The sequence below is a fragment of the Centropristis striata genome, chromosome 4 (assembly GCF_030273125.1).
Source record: "Centropristis striata isolate RG_2023a ecotype Rhode Island chromosome 4, C.striata_1.0, whole genome shotgun sequence".
Lineage (NCBI taxonomy): Eukaryota > Metazoa > Chordata > Actinopteri > Perciformes > Serranidae > Centropristis > Centropristis striata.
The window spans coordinates 10,149,118-10,175,560 of NC_081520.1; the positions used below are offsets into that span (position 1 = coordinate 10,149,118).

General features: G+C 39.6%; 2 protein-coding genes across 3 annotated transcripts in view; both read left to right on the top strand.

Annotated features, from left to right (window-relative positions):
- Positions 1 to 17,053, top strand: part of igsf9ba (immunoglobulin superfamily, member 9Ba) — an 81,970-nt gene extending 64,917 nt beyond the window's left edge. Inside the window, exons 14-20 of one of the 2 annotated variants that reach the window (XM_059330939.1) lie at positions 3,286 to 3,512; positions 4,338 to 4,422; positions 4,549 to 4,710; positions 5,578 to 5,623; positions 7,209 to 8,831; positions 13,407 to 13,537; positions 14,191 to 17,053. In XM_059330939.1, coding sequence (XP_059186922.1) covers positions 3,286 to 3,512; positions 4,338 to 4,422; positions 4,549 to 4,710; positions 5,578 to 5,623; positions 7,209 to 8,831; positions 13,407 to 13,537; positions 14,191 to 14,393 — 2,477 coding nt within the window. In that variant the 3' untranslated portion in view covers positions 14,394 to 17,053. Of the gene's footprint in view, positions 1 to 3,285; positions 3,513 to 4,337; positions 4,423 to 4,548; positions 4,711 to 5,577; positions 5,624 to 7,208; positions 8,832 to 10,860; positions 10,904 to 13,406; positions 13,540 to 14,190 lie in introns of those variants that run through there. The other variant, XM_059330940.1, reaches the window with a different exon arrangement.
- Positions 17,054 to 21,062: 4,009 nt separating this feature from the next.
- The window catches only part of arhgap32a (Rho GTPase activating protein 32a), a 38,354-nt gene continuing 32,973 nt past the window's right edge, over positions 21,063 to 26,443 (top strand). The window contains exon 1 of the mRNA XM_059330764.1: positions 21,063 to 21,391. The gene's annotated coding sequence lies outside the window, so the exon portion shown is untranslated. The remainder of the gene's footprint in view (positions 21,392 to 26,443) is intronic.

A 26,443-nucleotide genomic window follows, 5' to 3' on the forward strand; every position in this document is an offset into this window, starting at 1 on the left:
TAGATTTTTCAGCCTCTGTAGCAGATAGAAATGAAATTCAAAAAGGTATTTGAGAGCTTATACAAATACTACAAAATGACGTATCCGCTTTCCAGGCGTCAATGGGTTAAAGACATGTTAAAGAGTGCCAATCAAAAATAATACAATAATTGAAACAGCTTTATGGAGTAAAGCTGCAAATATTAATATTAGTATTATAAATAATCTCTAACAAGGTAATTTGACATAATTTTTGGAAGATTAGTGCATGAACACTATGTTTGCAATTATGTAGTTTAGCACATTAACAGAAACTGGGACATTTTACCTTTCAAATGAAACGTCTTATGCATTTTAAGCTTAGAGTCTTTGCTTTTTGATCCACTCCTACCCAGGCATGTGAATTTTAAGAGGCTAACTGTATACCCATATGATATATAGATACCATATATTTCAGGTCTTTAACCACTGCTCTGACACCAAACCTGAGTGAAAAAAATGCGAGTGAATGCACACCATGTCAGGAAACCATTAAAATGCACTGAAGTTAAAATTACAAGGAGTTGGGACTGGCTGATATTCTTCAAACAGTAGATACAATTTAATGTGCTGAGTAATGCAACAGATAATTGTCTCTGCAAACACTTTTAACTGTCACAGCCGAAGAAGCGGAGGTGTAACTAATGACAGTAATGATGGCGCTGTTCCATTTAGGCGTGCCAATGAGCCTGCATGCACAATACCAGAGTCATTATTAATGTTATTAGTTCCACCTGTGTTTGACAAGTCAACATGTTTGCCGTGAGAAAGATGTCAGTGAGTCAGCTGAATGTCGCTGCTGTTAACAAATTTATGTTTAGAAATGTACAAGGCAATTTTTGTGACATATATTCAACTGATAACTGACAAAGACACTATTTTATATATTTTTCAAACTGATAAAATAAATAATTTGTATACACACACTCTTAATTCTGAATTCAAATTCAAGTTTTTACACATAATCGCTACTTTTTTTGGAATCAGGGTTGAATTTTTTTATTATTAGAAATGTAGATTTACAACTCTCTCTCTCTCTCTCTCTCTCTCTCTCTCTCTTTTCTTTTTTTTTTTTTTTTACATCCCATTTGTTGTAATCCAACTCATGCCTCAAGGGCACGCTGCCAGTATTCAGTCTTTGTGTGTTGCCACCTGAACTGAAACTGAATTAAAGGTGTATGGTATTTAAAATCAATGTCTCAGCAAAAAAAAAGAAAAGAAAAGAGAAAGCATGAAGGGTGAAAAGTGCACTGCTGGATTTTCCACCATACAGTGGGAAGGACAAAGAAGTGAAGGTGTTGAATAAAAGCATGCACGGACACGGTCACACCCAGAGTCCTCTGTGTGTGTGTGTGTGTGTGTGTGTGCATTGAGTAAGAAACAGCATCTATACATACAAATAAATCCCTGAAGACTCACTTACAAATCAGGCTGTATCGCATTTCCTTAACTATGGAAATCGATACATTAACTGACCTGTTTACTGATAAAAATATAAAGATCTCAATTATAAAAAACCACTGAGTTTTCCCCTCAAAGACTTGATGACAGGAACATCCTCACAATACTGACTTTGTTCTGTACAGTACAAACCCAGAGTCTGCTACCCTGTGCCAACAAACAATGAGTTGGAAAGCTTACCTTCATTCAACAAAGGCTAAATGAGGCTTGCAAAGTTCTGACCTAGTTCACACACTCTGATAGCAACCAGCAGATGAATGGCAGGAGGCTTTGGTTTTTAATGTACAGTGTGTTTTGTGTACACAGCATTATTTTTCTCATATATGTAATATTATTTTTTTCTAAAGGTTTTCTTAGCTTTGTCAGAAAGGAAAACTGTTTTTAAGACCTAGATTTAGGTTTAAAAAGAAATCATTAATTATTACTGTATCATACAGTATCTTCTGTTCTTTCCTCTCAGAAAACCAGGATAAATGCGCTGTATTGTTTTTGCATTATTGTGGTTTGTTATGTTGTTTTGTTAACAAACCACAGATAGGATGGTTTGAGTGTCTGTCACTTTTGACATGCAATAAATCAATTTAGCTTTCAATTCTTACATTATATTTCCATTTTTCTACTCCTCAGCAGACTATTCTTTTTCTCCATGCATATCTATGAGTAGTGTGTATCTATTTTTTTTTTTTATAGATATATTTAGTGGGTTTTTTAGTGTAGTTAGAAAAACTGTGTCAGCTCTCAAAGATTTTTTCCATGAGGTAATATTCAAAGGTAACCACACATGAAGCATTGTCAGCCTTCATTCAGCCATCGGGGTTATAGAGGGGAGACTCTTCAAAAGCTCTCACAGTATTCAATCTGAGGTCGAGTGGAGCTCTTGTGAGGTTATATATTCAGGGAACTAAACCACTCTGCTCTCTGAAGGCATACAACATATTTCAAGCAACCATTGTGCTTTGTAAAACTCATTTAGTGCAGTCATGCTGGGGGTTTGTCAGTCTGTTACTCCACCACCTTGACTGACATATCTCAACAAACTGTTGGCTGGAGTACCATGAAATTTTGCATAGACATTCATAGTTCCCAGAGGATGATTCCTGCTGATCTCAGCGATTCCCTGACTTTACCTCTTGCTCCACCAACGAGTCAAAGTTTCTACTTATCCTGAAGTTGACAATTCTGATTTTAAATTAAATGTCTTGATAACTATCTGAAAGATTGCCCTATTTGGTGTAGAGATTCATGGCTGCCTCAGGATGAATTGCAATAAAAAAAGTTATTTTTTAAAGACTAAATACGTGCAAAAAAAGTGCATTCTTATTACCATCAACTGTAGGACTGCTTGACTATGGCATAAAAGCATAATAACAATTACTTTGATCAATATTGAGATTATTCATTGACTTATTTTGCAAAACATTTTTCTGTTTAATAGTGGATTTACGCAAAAAATGTAAAAATTTCAATTTACAAAAACAAATAAATGTTAAAAGAATAATAATTATTAATAATAATAATTATAATATATATACAAGACATAATGAGAGCATGGGTGCGAGAATAAGCACAATGGTTGTTTTATCTCGATTATAGTGTTCATTATCGTTGGAAGCCAAAATCAGAATTGAAATTAAAAGAAAATTAATTTCCTGCCCCACTCAGCTGTACTTTGTCTTTAGTGCTTGGTGTATTTCAATGCAAAGGATCATTCTGGATGTTTTTCTTTTTTTTTCCTTTTTTATCTGGGTCACGTCTGAATTACTTTCCTCTATGTTAACTTTTATGCGCAACGTTTCTGGTCCGCAGGCTCTCCTCTGGGTACCCCAGAACCACTGGTGCTTCTTACTCCACCACGGTGCCTCACAGCCAACCGCACGCAGCACGGTGTCCTCCTCACATGGCTCCCTCCAGCCAACCACTCCTCACCCATCGACCGATATATCATGGAGTTCCGCCTCGGGGAGAGGTGGGAGGTTCTGGATGACCTGATCCCGTCCACGGAGACTGAGCTCATAGCGAGAGACCTCGTTCAGGTCAGTCAGATACACATGTTGATGCAGAAACACAGCTGTGTGATGTGTGGGGCAAGAATTATTGACTGAAAAGAGAATTAACAGAATCCTTTTTGGCTCAGTCTATGTCATAGTGACAAGCATAATCTAGAAATAACATTATTTTCAATAAAATTTAATGATCATTCCGTTTCTATACAGTCCACATTTTTTCGACTGACATCGATATAAAGACTATCATCTTCAAAAATCAACTTCTTTTTTTATGCATTTAAGAGCATTTTAATAATCTACAAAACCTTACAAATCAAATCAAAATCAACTTTATTTATAGAGCCCTTTAAGACAGCGTTAACTGATACAAAGTGCTGTACATGGCAGGACCGACCAACAATAAAAACAGAGAACAAGCAAAAACAACTAAAACAAAGCGAGTCTCATGCTGGGTAAAAACCAGTAAATAAAAGTGTGTTTTTAAATGAATCTCAATTTTAAAATTAATCTTAATTAAAAAACCCCCACAAAGAACAAATAAAAACAGAGCAAAGGGTCATGATGAGTTAAAAGCCAGTGAATAAAAATGGGTTTTAAGATTTCTTTTAAAAGCGGATAGTACAAACCTTACAAAAGTTATTTTTTAGTACAATCTTGACATCAGTCACTAAAATAATAATATGCAAAACAAAACTGCTGCAAATCCTTATTCTCTTATGATGACACATACAAAAGAAGAATTGTCGCATGTTTTAAAAAGAAAGTCATAAAATGCTTTTTTACATGAACCAGTAAGCTATACACAAAAATCCGATCATATAAAAAATGTTTCTATTTCTGCCTCTGTGACAGGAGTCCTGGTACGAGTTTCGAGTGATGGCCGTCATGGATGACCTGATCAGTGAGAGCAGCAACGTAGTGGGAGTGTCGAGTACAGGTTCGTTTATTACAAAGAAGCATAAGAAGCAACACACGGACATTCTCAGCCCTTGTGAGGAATAGATCTGTGAGGTTTCTTGTGTTTCTAACCCTCTCCCTTTCACCCACTGGTCTGCTCCATCAGATCCTTTCCCCCCTGCGGAGTTGCCTGATGAGGGGCTGGCGCGGCCGGTGGTGGCGGGTGTTGTGGCGACTATCTGTTTTCTGGCGGCGGCAGTACTGTTCAGCACTCTAGCAGCTTGCTTTGTCAATAAGCAACATCGTCGCAAACTCAAGCGTAAACCAGGTCGGTGTCCTTCTCTGCTTACTTTACATGTAATAAATGTTGGACATGTTGCACCATGGATGGATTACTGTGCCGCGCACAGGGAGCCCTGGGGTGAATGTTGATATTTGATATTTCAAATGGCCAAAAAGACACACAAAACGACCACAGAGAGACGCAAAAAGACCACTTAGAGATATAAAAAAATGATTAAAAGGACACAGACATGTAAAAAAAAACACCCCCTAAGAAAACAATTCTGCAGTGTTGCTTGTTGGTTGTTTCGTGTTATTTCAGTCTGGGTGCAGGGTTCCTACATGTGCTGGAAAATATTTTTAATTTGTGGTATTTATTCATGTGATATTTTCAGGGTTTGGACTTGGAGAAATGCTTAGACTTTGAATACAGTGCTTGAAACTAAAATAAATGAACAAATGAGGAAGGAGAAGCCCTTATTTCTAGCAGCTAAATATTTTTTCCCCCACAAGGTCTTCATCAGGGATTTTAAAGAAAGTGCTTGAAATTTAGGTTATATAGGATCCCAAATCTACTTATAAACAGGTGACACATTTTGAAACATGAAACTTTGTTGTGTTTTCCTCTAATTTGTCACTTGACACTGCAAGATGCTGTCATGCTTCTGGTTGTTTATGGCACATTTACATCTAATTTACTGTATATAATTAGGTAATGTAAGTTCTGGAAAAGCTTGAAAATGAACGTTGAAAGAGCTTGAATTTGATTTTGGAAAAGGTGTAGGAACCCTGTGGGTCTCTTGCTCTGTGTGTCCCCAGGGGCCTGCTGTCTCATAATCCACCCATGTGTCTGACTTCTACTCGTGGTGTTCAACAGAGAAAAAGCTCAATTTAAATGTTTTTGTCCTCTCAGATCCTCCCTTGTCGGTGACACACTTCAGGAAAAGCATTGAGTCACCGTAAGTAAAGTCAACGCCGGAGCCCCTTGTCGTCTGCCAGAGGTGGCTACTACTGTGCATCTTCTAATGCACCTTTTTAAAAGAAAACTCTTCCTATGCATGCTGTGACAAGGCATACATTTAAACAATAAACAAAAACCTACAATACAATACAATATTCTCAGAGCCTTGTTAATGGAGCTGATTATTACACACAGCATGCTCTCTCCTGTGCATTAAAGAGGCAAAACTTGATGATGGATGATTAAAAAAAAAAAAATCCGGGTGTGGAAGAACATGTACAGTAGCAGCCTCTAGCGGATCATGGGCAGATTAAAGAAAGTTCAAAGCAGCAGAGTCAGCATTTTAAGCACATTACCCAGAGTGCCCAAGCTGCAGTATGTGTATTGATTTTTGATCCATCTGTATTCTTTAACCTCAAACGCTGTCTGCTTTCTGCATGATCCTAAGTGTTTAATAATGCTATTTTTATGTTTAGCCGCACATCAAATGTAGAGTATCCGCTACATGTGTGTATTTGTCTGTCTGTCTGTAAATCTTGTGTACATGTATGACTACATTTCAATCTCAAAAGAAGCTCATTTGTGACAATAATCTGTGTAAATCCCATTCCAGAATAAATGTTTGTTTGCCTGAGACTTTAGGTAAACCGTCAGTATCAGTTTTGTTTAATTTTTCAATGAAATGGTCCAGGCAGGTCAGGGAGTTCACACTTAGTCCTTCCTGCTAGTAGCATAGTCAGAGATGAACCAGGCCCATGTCGTTTGTCTCCCATCGCAGGCCTCCTCTCACCCCCTTGCCAGGGGTAGAGCCCTGCTGGGACGAGCCTGCCAGGAGCAGTTTCTTGCCCCCGCCCGCCAGCCCCCTGTGAGTGCCTGCCTGCACCAAAATACAGAGTGTGCTGCACTGCACTGGCTTGGCTGCATGGTTAATGCATTGCATAGAAATGATCAACTTGACAATGACTATTTGTTGTAGTGAAGCCTACCGCTGGCCTATTTTTTTTGCATGCACAGACTCTCACGCACCATACTGGGATTAGATTGCATTAGCTCAGCTGCATGTACAGTTCAGTACTGTGTATATGCACTCTTTATACTGTATGTCTACCTGATGCATTCACTGACCCAGTAAGTGTCGACTATGCTGCTCCTGGTGTGGGCAAATGAGGCCTGGTTAGCTGTCATCTGCTTTCCTCACATCACCATTTGGTGCAGCATATGGAAATTGGTCTCACGTCTGCTGTAGATTCAATAGATCTGTGATACAGTTGTCATGGTTTCGTCGTTGGTTCTCCTCTCATCCTGTCATCCTAGCTTGGTTCATTAGCTGCTGTCCTATCAGGATGCTGCCGTCGCCATAAACTGGTCATTATCATAATGCAGTTCATTATGGCCGCCTTGATAGAGTACTCTGGCTTTGTATTGTGTCATCTGTTTCAAAATGAATCCACAATCATGCCTATTAATTTACAGCATCAGCAATTTTTCTTTTGTTTCGAAAAAAACTTTACGCCTTTATCTTTGGGTTTCATTTTGTATATATTACACTAAGCCAGCGTCTTGTGTTTGCATTTTGTTATCAGGTTATCATCGGGAAAGATAAGTCCAGAGAGCTCTCCTCCATCTCGGCCCCGCTCTCTTTCTTCAGAGGGTTCCCACGGTCCCGGCCTGTACGTCAGGAAGCTGCCCAGCCCTCTGAGAGAACGAGAAAAAGAGCTCTCCTTCTACAAGAAAACCAAGCGTGCCATAGCCAGCAAGAAATACAGTGTGTCCAAGTATGAGGCAGAGGTCACCACGCCTATTGAGCTGATAAGCCGCGGCCCCGACGGCCGCTTCGTCATGGAGAGCCCACCGCCCCGCCGCATCCAGGGCTTCCCCTTCGCAGAGGAGTCTGACATGTACCCTGAGTTCCGGCAGTCTGATGAGGAGAATGATTTTGACCCCGGGCCTCTGCCGCCCATCATGCCCACGCTGCGGCCCCAGCTCTCCCCAACGTCCTCCAGCCTGGAGTCAACGCAACCCCCCACCTACAGCCCCCGCCTACACAGGGCCATGGAAGGTATGAGCTTTGCAGAGGGCAGTGCACTTCACGCCTCAGGGCAGGCCCCGGCCTCCCGCTACAGGGGCTTTCCCCAGGGCCCATTCTATGGGTATCTAGGCAGCCGCATTGAATCAGGGATTCCACCACCATTCTACATGCCTGACATCAGCCCGCGTAGCTCTGCTCTGTCCTCCCCCCCAGGCACGGCCGAGGGGCCCTTTGGTTACCCCTCCATCCCCGAGGAGAGTGGAGAGATGGAGCACCATCAGTACACTGCCTCTGGCCATTCTCTGTCTCACACACACAGCCCTCCTCCTCGCTCTCCTGAAAGCTGGCAGCCTCATGAGTTACCCTTCCTGGGTCTAGAGGGTCCACGGTTCATATACCCACCTCACCATCCCTTACATCATCCCCAGGACCTCCCTGATCCACCCCCATACCCTCCTCACTCTCTCCCCCCCAGTCGCCTGCACCTCCCTCCCCTAAAGGATCCAACAAGCCCTGGACTCCTGCAGCTGGAGGTCCCTGTGGCTCCCCCAGGCAGAGACAGGCCCCTGGGGCCTCCGGTTAGGCGTTTAGCTATGCAACAGGCCCAGAGTCTCGGCCAGCTCAGACACACGGCCCACGGTGTGGGTGTACCAGTGTTGCCTTACCCTGACCCGGCAGCCCGCGCAGGGAGCCCAAGCACAGCCCCCAGTAGTAGCCCTCAGTCCTGGCTCAGCCCGAGGGCGGGGCGCCGGGCAGACCCCAGCCTACCCCCGCTAGTACTCCAGCCCTCCCGCCTCTCTCCGCTCTCCCAAAGCCCCCTTAGCACCCAGCCGGGTTCCCCGGATATTTTAGTGCGGCCCCCTCCGCGCCCCAGCATCCTCCGCACCTCTCGGTCTCTGGAGATGCCTGAAATCACCCTGCAGCCCTCGGCCACTGTCAGTTTCTCCCGAAGGTCCTCCCTGACCGCCTCACCCACTCAGAGCCAGGGCGCCAGGCAACCCAGCCCCAGTTACCACGCCCACATGTCCTATGCCTCCACTGCAGCCAGTTACCCCTCCCAGTCCCCCTCTCCCCCTCTGGAGGGCAGGGATGTTTTCGGGCAGAGGCCATCCCAGAGAAGGACAGAGGAGGAGATGCTACCCTCAGAGCCCTCTCAGCTCCAGATATCAGCCTCAGGGTAGGTGATCCATTCCAGTAGAGAATAGTCACATATTTATTTAAAGGGGAGACTTGTCTCCTCGTCTGCTCTCTATTCCAAATTTCCTCGGTTATTTATCCACAGTTTTACTTTGATGTTTCCATTTAGGCATAATTAAGATGCATATTGTACTTTAATATGCAGAAGGCATGTAATTGCATTTAGCACACATTGTATCAGTTCATAAAAATGACATTTAACTAAACTTAATGGCATGTGAAAGCTCAATTTGATTTTAAGATAATGTATTACTGTCTTTATCACTTGATAGCTCATATTTGATCTCATAAAATATTCATCACAATGCAATTTGAAGTCAAAATAATGACTACAGGAACATATAGATGAAACACTAAGCTACAATCTACAGAAAGCCGAAAGTTTACTGTTTTAAAACTGTTATATTTTTTCTGTCCCCCATATTGAAACATTGAATTGAAGTATTTTCCGCAGCTGGAGTTAAATTCAATTTGACCAGATTAATTATTGAAAGTAAAAACTTAACATGTGAATCACTAGTAAAAGTTATTTTCATGCTTAACTTCAACAATAAACTGTATATGTGATGAACATTTACATATATTTTATTGCATTATATTGCACACAAAGAGGGAGGTACCACTTTCTGACAATGCACTCTTTATTAAACATGTATAAGCTACAATTAAAGGCTTTATTAATGGTTATTAGCTGATCATTTATAGAAAATGAAAACTGATTAATCAGAACAACTTTTTTGGTTGCCGGGTTGTAAGAAATCTTACAGGTGCTCACAGGTTATAAATTGTATTATTTTGCAGTTATGTGTTCATCATTGGTGGCTAATTTTAATTACTCAAACTGCAGGGTAGTTTCTGAATTTGCCCCCAGGAGATCAATACAGTCTATAATTAACTATCATAATTTATTTGTTAATTGTATTTCCTATTATTAATCTGAAAGTAATCACATACAGATTAGACCCCAGAAAGCTGGGGTAGGCATTTTTTATGCCTGTGCATGCATGTCCCTCAGATGTGGAAAGCCTGATTAAGTGGTGGCAAATACTGCAAAAATTGACTTTTCAAAAAGTCTAAAGGAGAGATTATTAACCCAATAAAACATGTGTCAGCAAATCATTTCAGAGGTGGAGAGGAAATGTTGTGGCTAATTCTAGTTCATGTTTATGTAGCTTGCTAGAGCCTCAAATCACAGTCTGTCATCTTAAAAGGCTGCAAACCTGCAAAGAAAACAAGATGGTAATTCATAGAATTGCTGCCATATAACAGCATCGGATGACATTTATGATCCTATGGGTAACTTGTGCATATGCCCGTGCGCTTGTGTAAATGCACTTAGTTATTTGCCTCCACTGTGAGTTTTTCATGCATACATTTTGGACTAAATATCATAAGTTATCGGGATATATGTTATCTATTATCTGCTAGAGTTCAAACTGTTGCATGAACTTAAAAAGACAAATCAACTGCTGGAGGAGGATAAAAGCCAACCACAACCTGGCAACCAAGAGAAGATAGTATGGCTTATAATAGCATTAGTAAGTAATGTAATAACCATTATTAAAGCTGTTATAAAGGGTGTCTTATTAGAAATTGGAATCTCCTGTTTAAAGATTAAATCTCTGAGGTTAAACAGGGTTTTCATGAAGAAATATGACAATTAAATACCATTAGAGGGGATTATTTCCCAAATAATCTAACAGGTCAGCGCCCCTGCACACAGAGTGACAGTCAGACATTATGTAGGAGGTTTCAGGCTTTTACACCTACATAAAAAAAGCTGAGACTCATATACTTTTATGCCCCACAGTTACTTCTTTACTGCACACATTCCTGCGCCCCCTCACACCCACCTCACACCCCTAGAAGCTACAGTCATACAGTAGCTACAGCCATGAAGCAGAGACTTGCTCCTGCACCATCACTGGCCTATAAGGGAAGGTAGCTTATAGGGCTGCTGCTTTATAGAGGGTAAGGGTCTTACGTGATTTGTTTTTGATTGATCTCAGCTATCTGGGCAGCGTTGTGACCCGGTCCCCTACGCCGCAATAGGTAAGGGTCGGACCCATGTCTGAGAGGGGAGGGGTCAGCAGGGGGAGGGCTCTAATCACTCTCTCCTTTAAAGGGGAATCGCTTTGGGTTGTGCCTCTGTGCTGGATTCAAGTGAAGTACAACTAATGGTAATAATGACTGCAGGACACATTTGTCAATACACTTCCCAGGCACAGTAAGCCTGCTGTGGCGTAGGCTGCAGTAATTAGGCTTGTGAGCAAGCAGGAGGAGCGGTTTTGGACTGTGGAGAAGCATTTTTGTCTTTGGATTGTCTTTTGAATACAGACATGTTTCCCTGCACCAAAAAGAAAAAAAAGCCTTGAATCAATAGAGGACGCACATGAATGATAGACTGGAGTATTCCCCTTTAAAGTTTTGTTCCATGTGCAAAATGCCATGCATGCATTCTCTAAACTTCTCTCTACGACCAAACAAATAACAACAATTCTCCAACTAAATTCTTTGTCACATTTGTTGTCCTAAGTGCTTTCGTTTTTCTGTCATGTGACTGTTTTTTAATGGCCATTTCCTCTTCCTGTCATGTGACTTGTTCTTTAACGGCCATTTCCTCTTCCTGCCATCTCCTCCCGTCAGCATGGTGAAGCCTCTGTACGCAGTGTTCATGTTTATGAAAGTGTGCTGTACAGTGTTCATGTCTATGGAAATGTACTATATTTAACACACTGTGGCCTCTGCACACAGTTTTTGTGATAATGGAAATGTTCTCTATCTGTCCAGGACTGTTTCTCAGATTTGTCTCCCCCTCTCTGCTAATGGCTCTCAATCTCTCTCTCCACAGTGACAAATGATGGACAAGCATCTCTAAAGCTTTGTGTTCCTATGCCTTTTGAAACAATACATGTCTGGCACAGCAACTTGACTTAATGAATCATTAAGTCAGGTTTTGACGCTGTTTGTATTCAGTTCTTTGAAAGGCAAAGACATTGAGCCAACAGTGAGCCTCATGAACCTGAACTTTAATGCTAACAGTTTGTGAGGTTAATTTCATTTCATTTTATTGCATCTTTCTTTGAGAGATGGACAACAAAACCAGACTATTCGGTATGAGGTAAAACTGCATACTATGACAGTGAAGCCACTTTAACTTGATGTGATTATACATTGATTATTTTTCATTCAACTTAGCATGTATCACTCATGAAATGAAAATAGTTCTTCAGGGTTTAAAAAAAAAGGGCAGTTTATTTCCACACCAGCACACATTCTAAATATTAAAGGAGTAGTTTGGATTCATTGAAGCGGGTTGTATGATGTTTTTACCCATAGTCAGTCTATTACCTACAGTAGGCTGCAGTTTGGAGAAGGAGCTAAGAGTACCGACACGGAAGCTAAGAAATGTACGGCTTTAAATGGGGGCAAAAGCAAATCTTATTTTAGCCACCTAAGAAGAGATAGACCTAAAAAAACAAAACATATGTAGAATATTTTCATGACTTTACCTTGCCGCCGGACAGCTCTGTTCAAGTTGACTGGAGGGGAACTAAAATACGTTCTGTGCTCTCTTCAAAGCAGACTCCATTGACAAAAACGGTATTTTAAAAAGTTGCAGAACACTGGAGTGGCTGGTCTGGCGCTGCCTCGATCGATTAGTGTGTTTGTGTTATTCTGTGACTTTGGGGTCCATAGCAGTACACTGGGGCCAAACCGGGGCCCTACTGACCACCATCTACTGTAGGTAACACACTGACTATGAATAAGTACCTCATACAACCCCGCTTCAATAAATCTCACTATCCCTTCAAAGTAACACATTTAGCAAACTGTCGGAGAAATGTTCATGTATTTACTTTACACTAAAGAGCTTTATTGGAAGATATTTAAAAGAAAATTTTGTTGTTATGGGAACAGTCTTTTTATGGTTCCAGAAATTATTTTCATTTTATGAGTTTTATACAGCAAAGAAAACAATCTTGCCCGCATTTCTGAAGCAGTCACTTTTTAAAGACCCAAACCTGAGTGAGCACAGTGATTAAAAATCATTTTCTTAACCTGAAATGTGTCTGTTTCCATTTTCACCACTGTCACTAAGACGACAAAACGTCCCTGATTTTAAATTATAATTATGGGACCTAAAGTTAAAGAACCCTTTAACTACACTTAAAGTGTAGTGTGCATAAGTGTAACTCCTTTATATTCTGGACTGGGTCTTTAATGTAATGATTGTTTTAGAAGAAACTTAATAGCCAATAAATTCACCAAATCCACCTTATGTCAACTATTCTTTCTTTCTTTCTTTCTCTTTTCTTTCCCTCTTTCTGTCTTTGAGTCTAACTTTTATCATCCATCACTGCAGATAGAAAGTGGAAATTCATCATCTTAGTGAAAGGGCTCTCAGTAGAAGTACAAGAGCTCATCAGATCATATGATACTGGAAATAGCAATGCAAAGTGCCATTCTGTCTTTTACACATCTGAGACGGGACGAACACGGCTGTTGAATTAATGCAGAACGACGTGTGCTGTGCTGTCTCTCTTCTCCTCAGGGAACCTCTAGGTGCGTCTAGTGATCCTGCCGGGTCTGAGAGCTTACCAGCACTGCTACACCATTGTATTACTAAAGCCAAGGGAGTGGCTGCCAACAACAATAACAACACAACCTCCGGAAGTAAAACAGGTTCGTCTGACGATTAGGGAAAGATTAATGGTAGAAATATGTGGGTGGTGTACAGTGGTGGAAAGTAACTAAGAACATTCACTCAAGTACTGTACTTAAGTACAATTTTGAGGTACTTGTACTTTACTTGAGTGTTTCTATTTTCTCTAAATGTATACTTCTACTCCACTACATTTTGAGGCAAATACTGTACTTTTTACTCCACTACATTTAGCTGACAGCTTTAGTTACTTTTCAGGTCAAGATTCAACATAAAACATATGATCAATTTAAGGTGATTAGACTTTTTTTTATTTTATCAAATCTTATAACAGTATATTAAGTACTTAAATGAGCCATATCTTTACAAAATTAAAACCCTGCTTACATAAAATCATCAATTCAAATAATGTAATAAGATATTTAGAATATATAAAACAATCTGAGTGGGTCCATTCGGCATAACAAGTACTTTTACTTTTGATGTTTTAAGTACATTTTGATGCTGATACTTTTGTACTTTTACTTCAGTAAGTTTTGAATGCAGGACTTTTACTTGTAGTGGAGTAATTTGATAATGTTGTATTAGTAGTTTTACTTAAGTACGGGATCTGAATACTTCTTCCACCACTGGTGGTGTGTTACTCCTGTGCTTCTCTCCGCCTGTCTTTCAGGTATGTGTCCCTCTCAGACCCAGCAGCAATCTCAGACACCCCAAGAGGGAGAGGATCTCCACAGAAAGAGGAAAAGGCAAAACAAGAAGAACCCCTATCTCTATTTGACCTCCTTCCTGCGCCGCAGGCAGTCTGAGGAGGACCAGACAGGCATACTGGCCAGTGCAGACTCCGAGGGCCCAAATTATGGGACTCTTCGCTGACCTGTGTGCCCAACAAGCCATTGGACTCGACTAGACTGACCTCCCCTAAAAAAAGGAAAACCACCTCAGCCCTCCCTGCTCCACCTCTCTCCGGTCTTTAGCTAATACATTTCTTATCATCTCTAAAAGTTCATCAGTGTTTCGGGGAGCGGGAAACATCCAGCTGAATACTCCGGGGGTTGGGAATCTTATTTGAAGACAAGAACAATGGCTTTTCTGAGTTGTCACCACTAATTTCACTTGAAAATGCTCTGAAAATATATAATGTATATAAATAGTAAAAACAAGGGAATTAAGCTTCCTCCTACAGTAATAAAAATGTGTTGGTTGAGTATGTCACAACACGTTTAAAGATTTTTCACTCACTGGTCATTGAGGGGTCCATATCTTTAGGTTTTTCAGTGATACAGTGTACTGTGAAGCCTGGTGCGTCCTCGGACATGGACATGAGTCTACCTTTCCTACAATACAAATAGTGTCAGTATTCAAACACAGGGTTCTTACCGCAAAATATACCTCAGAGTAAACGCAGAGTTGCTGTAATTCTTGTGGTATACTGTACGTACTTGACCTTTTTACATATGAAAAGTATGGATAAAAAGGTTTATTTCACACTCCGCACTCATTCAAACGGATAATATGGCCTAACTTTATCTTATTTAGAAGCTTTTTACTATCAGCTGGCATCTTGTGTTTATTTTCATTTTACAATCCAATGCCAACCATTAGAGGACTGTCTTAATCGTAGTGCGTGATGGCTCAGTGTGTTTACACTCTTCATTATGGCACCGTGTTAAGATAAACATCATAGCCTTCATGAGAACTCTCAAAATAATTTGGGTGCTCCACAGAGGTTGGACTCGTAGGCTTAGAAGAACAGGGTGATGAATTGTGAAGTGTACTGTAGTATGTATTTCATTATTAAGGAATCATTTGTGAAACGTGGCACGTGTCCAGGTGCCTTTTTTTGCCTTTTCTCTCTTGTTTTTTCTAACATAAACTGCCTTTTTCTTCGCCTTCTCACATTTGTATCTACTACGGGGAAGGGGAGGAGTGAGGGGCTCTGATATTATGTGTGTTTTTACTTTCTCTGCCAAGGACACATGAGAGAAAATGCTTCGGAGGATGCATTTTTTTTATTTCTTTTTATTTACATTTATGTTTTAAATGGGTACCTGCTTCAACTGTGTATATCCAAGTAATAGGACAGAACCACAATACCCATAAAAAAAAGTTTAGATTAAAAAAAAGGCAAATAAATCCAATAACTTGAGTGGAAAAGTACAAATGCATGAGCTTTCATGCGGAAAGAACAAACCAGTAGAGTAAGGATGTTAATGTTTAACGACAGCTGTTAGAGGAGAATGTGATTGCTTCATAAAGCTGTTAACAAGCAATGAGATAATATTCAAACAATGGCCACCCTGACTGTTTATCTTAACAACTGTATATTACTTACTTGCTAGCTACTTCTCTGTATGTTTGTTAATTTTTCGACACTAACCGATAATGAATGTATGTTTTGCTGTACAGGAAATGAATGTCCCGATGTCACAGTACATTGAATGACCCATTACGTTGTTGACAGTGCAGCTGCGATTGGTGACCAGTTGGAACATTAAGTCCAAATTGTTTAACTTCTCTGTATGCGGTAATAACTAACAGGCCCCCCACACAGGCTCTGAGCCGAGCTCCCTTTCTTCTGACGGCTACAAAAACAACTTCCTTTTTCCTGCTAATGCTACTTCAATCACTGAAAGACATATCAGATATATTTCCATCTGCTACAAACAAATCAGAGGTTTTCCGGCAAATGTCCACGTGAATGAATCGACTCAATGTCTGCTTATTGAAATCTCTTTTGACAAGTGAGAGAGTGATATGATTGCCTGAAAGTGAAAGTGCATATTCTACTTTAAACAAATTGGTTTCATGTAAGATACAAGTAAAAAAGAAAAAAAAAAGAAAAGAAAAAACAAATCTATATTTGTTATGTACTGTACATGGTATGTATTGTATTTGTAAAGATAAATCAAACCATGTTTTACAGGAAGACGTTCTTGTATGAGGATATATGAAAAGACGGGAAAGGATCCCAAGCTAAAAGAAATTAGATTATATATAAAAGTATTTGCTTACAGTACGGCTTTAAGTGGATAATGTTTCTAAAACATTTTAAGGTGCCTCATTTGTCATACTTTAGCAGACATTATTTTATCTGAGAAGAAAAGAAACCTTAATGTTAGTACCGTACAATGTATTATTGCCATAGCCCGCTGGCTGCACAAGTTAAGTAGTATTTTCTCTGATGTATAGTACGTGAATGCCCATTGGAAAAAGCTTTAGAAGCAGAAGTGTGTTGCCCTCTATAATAATAATAATAATAATAATACTCCTGGAACAAAGTAATACTGTATTTCGCCCGTTCATGAGCACACATGTAGATTCACTCCAGATCTGTCGCCTTCAGGTGTCCAAAGCAAATAAACTGAAGGAAACTTTTTTCTAAGAGTCACAGACATGCTCTAGTCATGTACAATATGTGCTGTGGAGGAAATTGTGTTTACATTAGTTTGATAAAGAAAAAGTGTGTTAGGGCATAGTTGCTTTGAACATTACGACTTGGTGCTATGTTTAACTTTGTGGTGCTGTAGAATAGAGGTCTAAAGATTTTTTTCTTTTTTTTCCGTTTTCCACAAGCAACTCTTTCGGCCCTGTGTGTTTGAGCAACTAAACTAGCTCCGGTAGACACAATAGGTCCTTATCATTACAGTATCATGGTGTAATAGACAATACTGGAAAAATAGTAGTATAACCTCAAATAATAGAGACTTGTGACATTCAAATGAACTCAAGATGACCTGTTTTCTATCGTGTGTTTGCAATGTCTGTCTGTGCTTCCAAGGTACCCTCTCTAAAGTATATTTGTGATGATATTGACAATATTAACCCAGCCTAAAAGGAGGAACATAACCTGATTTTTAGATTAGTACACAACCACAGGACACATGGGAGGGAATCTGAGAGCATCGTCAGGTCACGAGGGGATCTTTTTCTACACACTTCCTGTAGGTCTACCACCATCTTTGGTTAACAGCACTGTTTTTCAAGCACACTACTGCAGGGGCGTAGCCGTCTCACGTCATCTCGCCACCTTTTTGACGGTAGAATTCCTTCTAGTACTGTACAGTATGGCCATGAGTAGTCATCAGAACACATTTGTATTTATTGCTGATTCTCCTGGCAGAAAGGTATTGGGAAAGCTCATACATCCTATCCGTGGGGTTTTAAACGAATGGATGTCGTCTTCCGGGCTCTTTTTTGCATATTCAACAGACACATGTACAGCGTTTAAGAGGGCTGCTTTGGACGTACTGTTAGCTCAATTTCTTTGTTTTGTTTTTTGTTTTACTGCTTACAGCTTTTAGTGCATCACTAGGTGCTGGTAGGATGATACTTAGAACCAATTTGATTTTTTATTGTATTAATCTTGCATGTAGAGACAATACAAAAAAAACGCCTATTTAGCAATCATTCATGGACATCCGAGCTGGTTGTTATTGGACGGAAAATAGAAATATGTAGTATTTTCTATATTCTCTGTTTTTTCATGTGTACCAGCACTGGGAAACTAGAATGTATTATTATCGTAGGCTACAATAAGCACTACATCGTTGACTGTTTTAGCTAATGCTCATACTCAAGCAAACCAAGTAGTGCTTAAAAAGGAAGAAAATTTACTACATTTCATTTCATTTTCATCCACTGAACTCTGTGCTGTACATCACATGTTTACATTCTGTATTATATGTTGTTTATTGTTTTTTTTTTGTTTTTTTTACATAATTTGTCTCCATAAGTTGTATTGTTCATATGTAAATATTTCAAAGCAAAAACTTTTTTTAATTTACTTTAAAAACAATAACCTGATGTTTTCTCTTTTTCGTTGTCAGTTTTTTAGACTTGTCATTCTGTTCTGTCACTACATCAGGTATTACGCTTCACTTAACTTTTTGTGAGCAATTAACTCATACTGTATGGTGCTGTACCAAAGCCTTATGTATAATATTTGTATTACTTTCTCTCTTGTTTGCCACTGCTGTCCAGTGAATTCTGTATCGTCTGAGATCATGTCTTACTCACTCTTCATGTTCAACTGCCATGGATCTCGTTTCTTTATTGAGTAAACAGAAACCTGAACGAACTATGATGTAAAAACACTCTGGCCTGTAACCAACTGGCCTGGATATATAGTGACAGTTGCCATCAACAGCCTTTATAGGGAAAAACGCACAGGCTCACTCCTGGTGGCTCATCATGACGTAGACATGGGCCTAGCACATGATCTATGCTCTGTATATGGCATGTCAATGAGAATATGAAAGCAGTGTTGTATTCATGTCACCATATCATTTCAAATGCTTAGTCCCATATGAAATTTTCCTCTCAAATTTTTGTATTTTGATATAATAAAAAAATCAAAAGAGGTTTTATTTTTCCTGTGGTTCTGTTTTCTAAAAGCTCCTCTGATCCTTCAGAAAGAAGGTGTAGTTCACATGCTGGACACAGGGTGTAGGTGTTGGGCAAGAGAGTGTGGAGATACATGCAAGAGCAGCTTAATCAGGTCAAGATTTTTTTGCATTTTAATTCTAGGCCACACTCGCAGCAGCACATGAGTTAAAGTGCCAGGTTTCATATTCAATTTTTCTGAAGTTTTTGTCACAATCAACCTTTGAAGTTAGTCTTAAATGTGACAAATGCAACTTCAAGTCAGATCAAAGGTTGTGTTTAAATGCATGCCTGTTGTTCAATTATTAATATTCTGACCCTGGCTCAGCCGTCTCCACCCAAATGTTAAGGAAGGAATTGTGAGGAGCGACCAGAACAAGGAAAACAAACAGGTTGAAAGAGGATGAGGCCTGTCAAAGTGACCTTTGGGCTTTTGTTCACATTCCCCTGGCAGGCTCACATTCTACAAACAAATGAGCAGCCATCTGCATACACCTGAGGACTGCAGTTAATCCACTGACCAAACACACAGGCCTTCAGAGGCTATAGTCTCATTAATGCTGCATTATCTGCAGTCTTTTTTAAAATACATTTCATTGTTACCAGCTGTTATATTACATATTTGAAGTTTAAAAAAAGCATCCCTTTAAGTATGTTGAAGGCCACAACTCACGATTATTGTCATTATCAAATGATTTGTCTGTTTTTTTTATTAATCAGTTCATCATTTTATCTGCAAGATGGCACAAAACAGTGAAAAATGTCCATCACAATTTAACATCTCTTCAGTGTGTAGGATTTAATGGCATCCAGCTGTGAGGTTGCAGATTGCGACCAACTGGATACCCCTCCCCTTTCCAAGCATGTAGGAGAACCCACAGTACAGTGGCCTACATATAAGAGGCCATACTCTACTCATTTATAGGTGCAATCATCTGCATTTTACCACAACACGGCTCTGTAAATATTTCAGAATAAAAGCCTGGTATTAGAAAATGAATGGATTTTTATCCACAAAATCCTCCTGGGCTTTTATTTTGAAACAAACAGGAAATATTGAGTAATATTCTAGAGCCATAGACATTGAAACCACATCAAAAAGCTAATTCTAAGCTAACGAAAATATGATTCTTCACAATATGATTGTACACTAATGAAGAAATAATCATGAACATTATATTGTATTATATTTCTGCCATTAGGTCCGCCTAACACACTGCTCCTTTAAGTAAAAGCAGCAATATCCCCTACAAGTAAAAGTAATAACTAATTTAAGTTAAGTCATAATTTATTATTTACTCTTTATACTGCTGCTATATACCATATTTCCCTCCGAGATGTGGTGAAGTAAAGGTGTAAAGTAAAAATGAAATCACTCAAGCAAAGTGGTCTACACTTACCTCAAAATTGTACTTATATCAGTACTTGAGTAAATGTACTTAATTTGCACCACTGCAAAAAATCCATACTACTGCATTAAAGACATATAATACAGGAGTTATTGCTATACTGTTTGTAAACACAACATTCAGACTTGGGTCCTGGTCCCCAAACAACAGTGAGGTTTGTCTGCTTGATGTTTTTCGCCTCACTATATTAGTATTATTTTCAGCACTGTGTCGGCTAATTTCAATCGATTCATGTCCAAAGAGAGATGCCCAGAAACATCCTGAACACAGCGAAATGAAAATACATGACACAGATTTCTAGTTTTTTATTTCTCTGAGTCTATACATAGTTTTTTGGGGGAAACCCTGCAAAGTGTATATTTAATAAGCTGGTCAATAATAATTATAGATCAATTTTCTGTCAATTAATTTTTGAAAGGGCCCTAAAAATGTCAGTACATGCTCCATCCACAGACCTTAAATGGCCCCCCAGAAAATCTGTATTTTCACAGTATCTCCTTCAGTGGACAGGCACAATAAGATGATGTATTAGGATGAAATGATTTGCACTCCAGGTTTCACTCCTCTCACTGTTACCACCCCACCTACACTACATGGTTATGTAATTCTGTACCAAGCATTACCTAACACCACAAAACTTGCCAGATGGGGCTCCTCGGGCTGGTGAATATCATCAAACCGGGAGGAGGAGGGTGGGGGGCTTCATGCATACACTCTCACGCCTGCTTCATATTCAGGTCCCTGACATTGAAAAAGGTCTGGGAACCCCTGGGGCTAAAATATCCAAGGCGCGGGCACGAGTGCGCGCTCCCGGTGGCGAGTGCAGATTCAGAGCAGTCATCAGGCAGCACGGCCAGCCGCGGAATGACTCCCACGCTGCCTCAGCGATGTAGCGCCCGAGCATAGTTTTTATCCTAAAAAAAACCATCTACCTCAGATGATCGGCTGTGAGCTCGTGTGCGTGTCCGAGATAGGCGTTTCTGCAGTGCGATGCTGACAACATGTTTCCTCGTCGAGAAGCTCAGCGCTGTGCAGCATAGAGGAGGCAGCGGAGTGGAGCAGCGTGCACAGGACCTACAGGTAGGCTGCCCGTCTCTCAACACCACCTACTGCACTGACATTAACTGCTGCCACTGCCCTGGATGTGTCATCTGAACACCTGATCCAGTTGTTTTTTTTAATCGATCAGCCAATCAACATGTAGTCGGTACATGTAGCCTACCGTGTGTCATGAAGCTGACCGGTGATCTGTCAGGCCCAACAGGTCAGAGTACACCGGTGGTTAACTTTTCCGCCTCTACATTGTTGTGTTGCTTTGAAATGGAATTTGTAATTTATTTATTTCAAGACAGGGACAGCGCACAATAAGACATTAATCTTGTGCAATAAGAGAATATGCATTGTGCCAGGTTTTAGCAGATTGCTATTTTCCACCTGTAGTCCCTGGGCAGGTTGATGGAACAGTACTTAGAAAATGAGTATAGAAAAAGAAAATGATTAAGTAAAATAACAGAACAAGGCAAAGAGACAAAATATAAAATAGATAAATAGAAACATTGAAGCAGATTCGACAGGACACACACACACACACACACACACACACACACACACACAATTCATAAATGTGTAGGCTACACTCTTGTCTTGACAGTAGTCAAGGCTTAGCAAGATGTGAGAAGGCATGGGGACTTCTTTCAATTGTATTGCTGTATAACGTGAAGTAGTGTGTTTGAAGATTTCATGACAAAAAAAATCTTTATTCAATTCATGCAGACTTGAAAGTATCCGTCGATTAATCGGTTAGACGATCTACAGCAAATGAATGAGAATCTGTTTTGTGAATTGATTGAAGATCTTGGTCATGTTTTTTAACCAAAAATAACACTTGGCCTATGTTTCTGCCATTTCATGGACCAACCAATTTGATGGCTAAACAAGAAAATAATCAGCAGATGAATTGTCAATCATCAGTTGGAGCTTTATAACAGCCTGCACCCACACATACAGCAGGCCTGTTATACATAGTGTGTGGGAGGATATGGGGACAAAATAATAGATACGTTAGGTTATTCATCTGGACCTGAAACAATTAGGGAATTTATTGATTAGAAAGCAACAATTTTGATCCTCTTTTTTCTTTACCTGAAGATCTTTAGGTTTAATAGTTTTGTCCCTTTTTGAGGATATTAAGCCATTTTAAAGACTAAGTTGTCAATCAATTATTAAGAAAAAAATCTACAGAGGAATTAAGGGAGAAAATGTGTTGCACCCTGACAAATTGTGAAGCCAATTCCCTAAATAAACAAAACTTGAATGTGTTGAGGACAGTAAACAGAAAATATTTGTGGTGTCCAACTAAATGAGCTATTTGATGACATTTAGGGCGGGGAATTGTTGAAAGAATTAAGCTACCACTACCATTGACACCAATTATATACATCACTTGATAGCTCTTTTTTTAAAATTCATTCGAAACCCATCAAGTGAATGGAAGCATTCAGCTACTGAACTGCCAATTCTGTCAAATGCACAATCCAACTCTCTGCAGACTGTATGCATTGTATCTGCTGGAGTAGTCGGCCAATCACACGCCGTTTGAAATCAAAGAAGTCTTGCAGTGATTGGCTGTGAGCATACCCATAAACAGCCCTCATTATCTTAAGCTTTATGATATTTTCATGGACATTCTCAATATTTCTGACTGTTTATAAACCAAATGATTCATCCTGACATTGATTGTGAAGCTTGTACCTACAGTGTGCAGCATGTGTAGGAGTGGGCAGGGACAAAATAATAGGTATGTGTTGGGTATTTCATGATGTAATGCAGCACCATACTACAACACAATCACAGCCTCCAAATGTTTAACCACAGAGTCCAACATGAGCTTCACAAAGGTTGTTGCAGCGATGTTGTATCAGATTGCAGATGACTGTGATCTTGTATCACTGTGTTTCTGCGACACCTGATATTTTGTCAGTGTCAGCAGCATCGTGGCACGGCTTTATCCTTAAAAATCACTGTTGTATTCCTGAACTATTTGTCCCACTCTGTAAAAAAAATGTCCTCTTAATCTTTATTTGTCATTTGTCTGTTTTTAGAGGGAGTAAACATGTGCTTAAAAACAGAAAGGCCCGGACTCCACTGTGAGGCTTAGGTGACAGATCGGCTTGTCGATTAAATATTTGGGTCTTTGTTGTCTACAACTTAATCGCCCGGCTGTTCACCCCGCTTTCTGCCCTTCATCTGTGACTCTGATGGCTACAGGACAAAGATTGAGCTCTGACACCGACTCAGTGTGAGATGAAATAAAGTTAATCTCACTCTGGTAGATTTCAAGAAGATTATGGGATCATATGACCCCACCTCCTCCTCCTCCTCCTCTGTTAAAATAGGGAAAAGAGGGACAAAGCTTGAGTAAAGATGGTTGATTTAAAACATTTTTTCTGCATTGTGGCTCACTGAGAGTGCAGCACACAGGCTGTTTAAATCCTGCAGGATTGAAGGAGTGACATGTCATCACCTCAGACAGATTGACCGACGGTGGTGACGATGACGATGGCGATGTGTCAAAGCCTGTGGTCAGAGGTTCCTCTGAGGCTTCATTTTCCCTCCTCCCCGTGCTAACTCATCCTCAGTCTGGAGGAGCTTCAAGTCACGATGGACGGGAGAGAGGTTACCATGGCAACGCGGGCCTTTCTCCACTGCGTCTCTCTCTCTCTCTCGCTTGTGTTTGACTGCATTCCAGAGCGGAGAATGAGAGCATGAAACCAACTTTACACGGACCTGTCTCATCCTCTGAGGGCGAGGGTGTTTGTGTTTGTGTGCATCAAAACCAGGGACACTGCTGCGATCGTTTTTATTTACATTGACGATTGGCATCACATGACTACGTGTCATCATCAGTGGTGGAAGAAGTATTAAGATCCCTTATTTAAGTAAAAGTACTAATACCATACTGTGAAATTACTCCACTACAAGTAAAAGTCCTGCATTCGAGACCTTACTTAAAGGGATAGTTTGGATTTTTTGCAGTGGGGTTGTATGAGGTACTTACCCACAGTCAGTGTACTAGATGATGGTCTGTGCATTGAGATCTAGACACAAGCCCCAGGCAGGAAACAGACTGCAGACGTGGCTTGTCACAAAACATATTTTAACCACCTAAACAAAAGCCCATCCAAAAAATGTTATACCTGTTTATGTGTACGCTATATACACAAATTTTTGTTGCTGTCCACAGCTATTTCATTTGGCACTACTTTTTGTCAACCGTAGAACTTCCATGTTCCTACACATAAGCACCGCGGATTGTCTGTTTTTCCTCCACAGAGCATCATCTGCTACAATTACTGTGGGTAAGTACCTCATATAACCTCCCTTCAAGAAATCCAAACTATCCCTGTACGAGTAAAAGTGCAAAAGTATCAGCATCAAAATGTATTTAAATATCAAGTAAAAATACTCATTATGCAGAATGGACTCACTCATATAATTAAATATATTATTGGATTTTTTATGCATATATGTCAGCAGCATTTGTCAAGGTAGAGCTAATTTTAACTCCTTTTTAAAAAAATTTTATTGGTGAGAAGCATGCATACACAAACACAGTGCTTGATATACAGTTCACCGTTTTTTTCTCCACATTTTTGTACCCCCCTTCCCGCAACCCCTAACTAATCCTCAGAACAACCAAAAAACAACAACAAACAGCACATTAATAGCCAAAAATAAAGAAAATTAGAGAAAAAAAAGAAAGAATAATAGTAAACTATTAGTTTAATTTAATAGTAAAATAAAATAGTAAAATAAGATAAAATAAAATCATGATTTAAAAAAAGTAATAAATAAAAAAGGAGATGAAAAACACAAGGAGAGAAAAAATAAAATATAAAAATGTATCACTCAGGAGAAAGAACAGTTAAATCATTAAAGTATGAGACAAAAGGTTGCCATTTAACAAAAAAACGCTCGCTAGATCCTCTTAGTGTAAACTTTATCTTTTCTAGTTGCAAGAATTACATCTTCTACATCTACATCTACGTCTTTCAGCCAGGCTGAGAATGCAGGGTGAGTGGGCGACTTCCAAGACAGAAGTATCCTTCTCCTGGCTAAAAGTGTTGTAAAAGCAATTATGTCAACTTTATTACAGGTACAAGGGAGGGGCTCTGCAGGTGTTCTGGAAAACGGCAAGAAACGGGCACGGCTTTATGCTATGCTTTAACAATTTTAAGAATAGATCAAAAATTAAAGACCTAAGGCCTAATTTTAACTCCTTAATATATTGTTATGTGCTTTAATGTATAAAAATTGCATTTTCATTTTAAATTGATCATATGTTTTCACGTTAAATCTGAACCCGAAAAGTATCTAAAGCTTGCAGTTACATGTAGTGGAGTAAAAAGTGCAATATATGCTTCTAAAATGTAGTGGAGTGAAAGCATAATGTTACACAAATGGAAATACTCAATTTAAGTACAAGTACATAAAATGTTACTTAAGTACAGTACTTGAGTAAATGTACAGTACAGGCCAGAAGTTTGGACACACCTTCTCATTCAAAGCGTTTCCTTTATTTTCATGACTATTTACATTGTAGATTTATCAAAACTATGAATGAACACATGTGGAATTATGTACTTAACAAAAAAGTGTGAAATAACTGAAAACATGTCTTATATTCTAGTAAGCAAAGGGTGGTTACTTTGAGGAATCTAAAATACAAGACATGTTTTCAGTTATTTCACACTTTTTTGTTAAGTACATAATTCCATATGTGTTCATTCATAGTTTTGATGCCTTCAGTGAGAATCTACAATGTAAATAGTCATGAAAATAAAGAGAGCGCATTGAATGAGAAGGTGTGTGTCCAAACTTTTGGCCTGTACTGTACTTAGTTACATTCCACCGCTGGTCATCATCACCTGATTCTGTAGCTACCCTCAGTTCTATGGGGCTTTATAGCATCTTTCAGCTCGTTGTTTTGGTCTTCCAGCCTGCAACTTCACTGTTTGAGTTCACTCTCACGGCTCTCACTGGCATTGTCAGCTAAAATCTTTGTAAACCGACTGATCGCTACTTTCCCAGCCTCAAACAGCAGGCAGGCACAGTTGGCAACAAGCTGGTGAT